Genomic DNA, 2,551 nt, shown 5'->3' on the forward strand with positions numbered 1-2,551 from the left:
AGAGCACAGGAAGCCTGGCGCAGGAGCTGAAGGTGCCTGGGCTCCCTTACAGGGGACCCTGAGGCCTGCCCGGGAGGCAGGCACTCACTGCTCTGGGTGGGTAGCCTTAGAGTAGGAGCTTAAAACTGTTCTTGAGCACTGGTCCTAGCATAGAGCAGGGCAGGGTTGGGGAGGGGTGCTGGGCCTGGTAGTCGTTTATTAAATAAATAACACTAAACTCACCAATGTTTGTAGTGATATTTTGTTTGTGATCTGACAAATAAAGTTTGCTTGAAGATCAGAGAGAGCCACAGAGGCCACACAATGGTGGCACGCACCTTTAATTCCAGCACTCTGGAGGCAGAAGCCTCTGCGAGTTTAAGGCCACCCTGGACTACATAGATTGAGGCAGTCTAAAAGAGAAACAGAGCCAGGAGGTCTTGGCTCACACCTTTAATACCAGTACTTGGGAATTGTGGGCCTTTAATCCAATCACTAAGGAGGTGGAGACAGGAAGGGATATGGCTGGGTGGAGGAAGAATATAAAATGGGAGCAGACAGGAGCTCAAAAATCAGTCTGAGGTTTCTTAGAGAAGGCATTCATCTGAGAAGTCCTAGAGACGGGATACCCCATTCGGTCTGAGGACTTCGTAGAGGTAAGAACTAGCGGCTGGCTGCTCTGTTTCTCTGATCTTTCAGCTTTCACCTCCTAATATCTGACTCGCGTTTTTTATTAAAAAGACCAATTAAAATTCGAGCTACAAACGTTTCTCATAAAGCTGCTTTATGTATGATTTAATTCAGTTGTGTCTGATCAGAACCATTATATTGTACTTTCTTTGACATAGAATTGAATATGTTTCTAAATTTTATCTGCTATCAGGAAGACTCATTGACCAACAATCTAACAAGCTGGCAAAAGAGGAAATGTTGCAAATGATCCGCCATGGAGCCACCCATGTTTTTGCCTGTAAAGAAAGTGAGCTGACAGATGAAGATATTACAACCATTCTGGAGAGAGGGGAAAAGAAGGTTAGTTCAAAATAGCATTGTATTTTCAAGGTGGATTATTTACAATCCACATATTTCCCCATACATGTTGTATTTCTGCTGAACTGCATGCTTCAGACAAGGTTCTTCCTAAGAACTTGTAGAATTGTATTTGCAGGCATAGGGTAGGGCTTTACTTTTCTTAGCTCAGTGACACTAGGCACACCATTTAAGATTAAGTGATTTATGCCTTCTTGAAAATATTTTACTCAAACACTCTCCATTTTGTATGTAATTGCACATGGAAAGACTGCATTTTGTGATTTTTTTGTTTGCACTGTATTAAGATTCGGTGCACTATTGGAAAGTCTTTTGTAAACATTGTGTGAAACGTTAAGGTGATTCTTTGTCAAATCACCCTAAGTGGTTTTACAGTATTGCAATTGTGTGTCTAATGTGCCCTTTCCACTGCAAATGATAGCTAATTTCAAGCGTAAGAAAAGGTAGATAGAATGGTGTAATGAGTTCCATGTGTTTATCACCAATTATACTAAAAAAAAACAAAAGACATTGCAGCTTTGCCCCACCAGAAACACGTTTTTAATAACATCAGATATTTAATATCCAATAACTACTCCAATTTTAAGTGTTACATAGCTAGTTTGTTGTACTTAAAGAAATATTTTCCTTTTTATTTTTAAAAAGTAAAGTCTGTACATTGCAATTGATCCTTATGTTGTCCGTATACTCATCCTCTGTTTGTGTATTTCCCCCATAATTTACTTGGTAACAAAACTGGGTTGTTTGTCTTTTCACTTAATCATTGTGTAGATTTTGTAGATCTATGGTCCTTTTAAAACATGTTCGAGATTGTCTCAGTTGCTTTGGTCTTCCTATAACATAGTACCTGAAGCCGACTATAGGGATAAGAGATTTTTGAAAGTGCAAGAGCCTAGTGCTAGTCTTGTCTTCCAGTAAGGGCCTTATGGAGGATAGCATTACATGGTGGGAGTGTGTGTGCAGAAGAACCTGACTTGATTTCATAGCAACCCACTGTCATGAAAATCTAGTCTCACAAGACCAAGAAAGCAGGCCTCTGAGATCTCAATTACTCCTGAGGGAAAACCCTTAATCTCTCTTAAACATATAGTCAACATCTTTTGACATTCCACCAATTCAATACCATTACAATGGGGACCAAACTTGCAGCTCATGAACCTTTGGGAATAAAAAACTATTGAATTTTTCATTTGGTTCTCAAAATCAAATTGATTCTCAAAACGCTTTTGTTTTAAAGGTAATAGAGCAATCTTGTGTTACTGTGCTTTATATCAATATGCAAAGAGTGTTTTGGTTTAACTTTGCCTTTATGATAGCATTAGCTATTTCTCTCATTAGAGATACTCAATGGAAATTATAATATAGCTGCATCTTCATTGATAAATGTCGTTTAAAGAAGCCTTGAGTGAAAATATTTGGGAACGGAACATTTAATTTTTTTAAATACTCGAGACAAGTTAAAATTTTAGGACTATTTTGTGTGTGAGTGTGTGTGTGTGTGTGTGTGTGTGTGTGTGTGTGG

The 2,551-nt window shown here is 38.8% G+C and overlaps 1 protein-coding gene across 5 annotated transcripts in view; it reads left to right on the plus strand.

The window, feature by feature from the left end:
- The window catches only part of Smarca1 (SWI/SNF related, matrix associated, actin dependent regulator of chromatin, subfamily a, member 1), a 92,044-nt gene that overhangs the window by 49,019 nt on the left and 40,474 nt on the right, over positions 1-2,551 (plus strand). For all 5 annotated transcript variants that reach the window (XM_026784798.1, XM_026784799.1, XM_005358411.3 and 2 more), the window contains one exon: positions 863-1,011. In XM_026784798.1, coding sequence (XP_026640599.1) covers positions 863-1,011 — 149 coding nt within the window. The remainder of the gene's footprint in view (positions 1-862; positions 1,012-2,551) is intronic.

The sequence above is a fragment of the Microtus ochrogaster genome, chromosome X (assembly GCF_000317375.1).
Source record: "Microtus ochrogaster isolate Prairie Vole_2 chromosome X, MicOch1.0, whole genome shotgun sequence".
NCBI lineage: Eukaryota > Metazoa > Chordata > Mammalia > Rodentia > Cricetidae > Microtus > Microtus ochrogaster.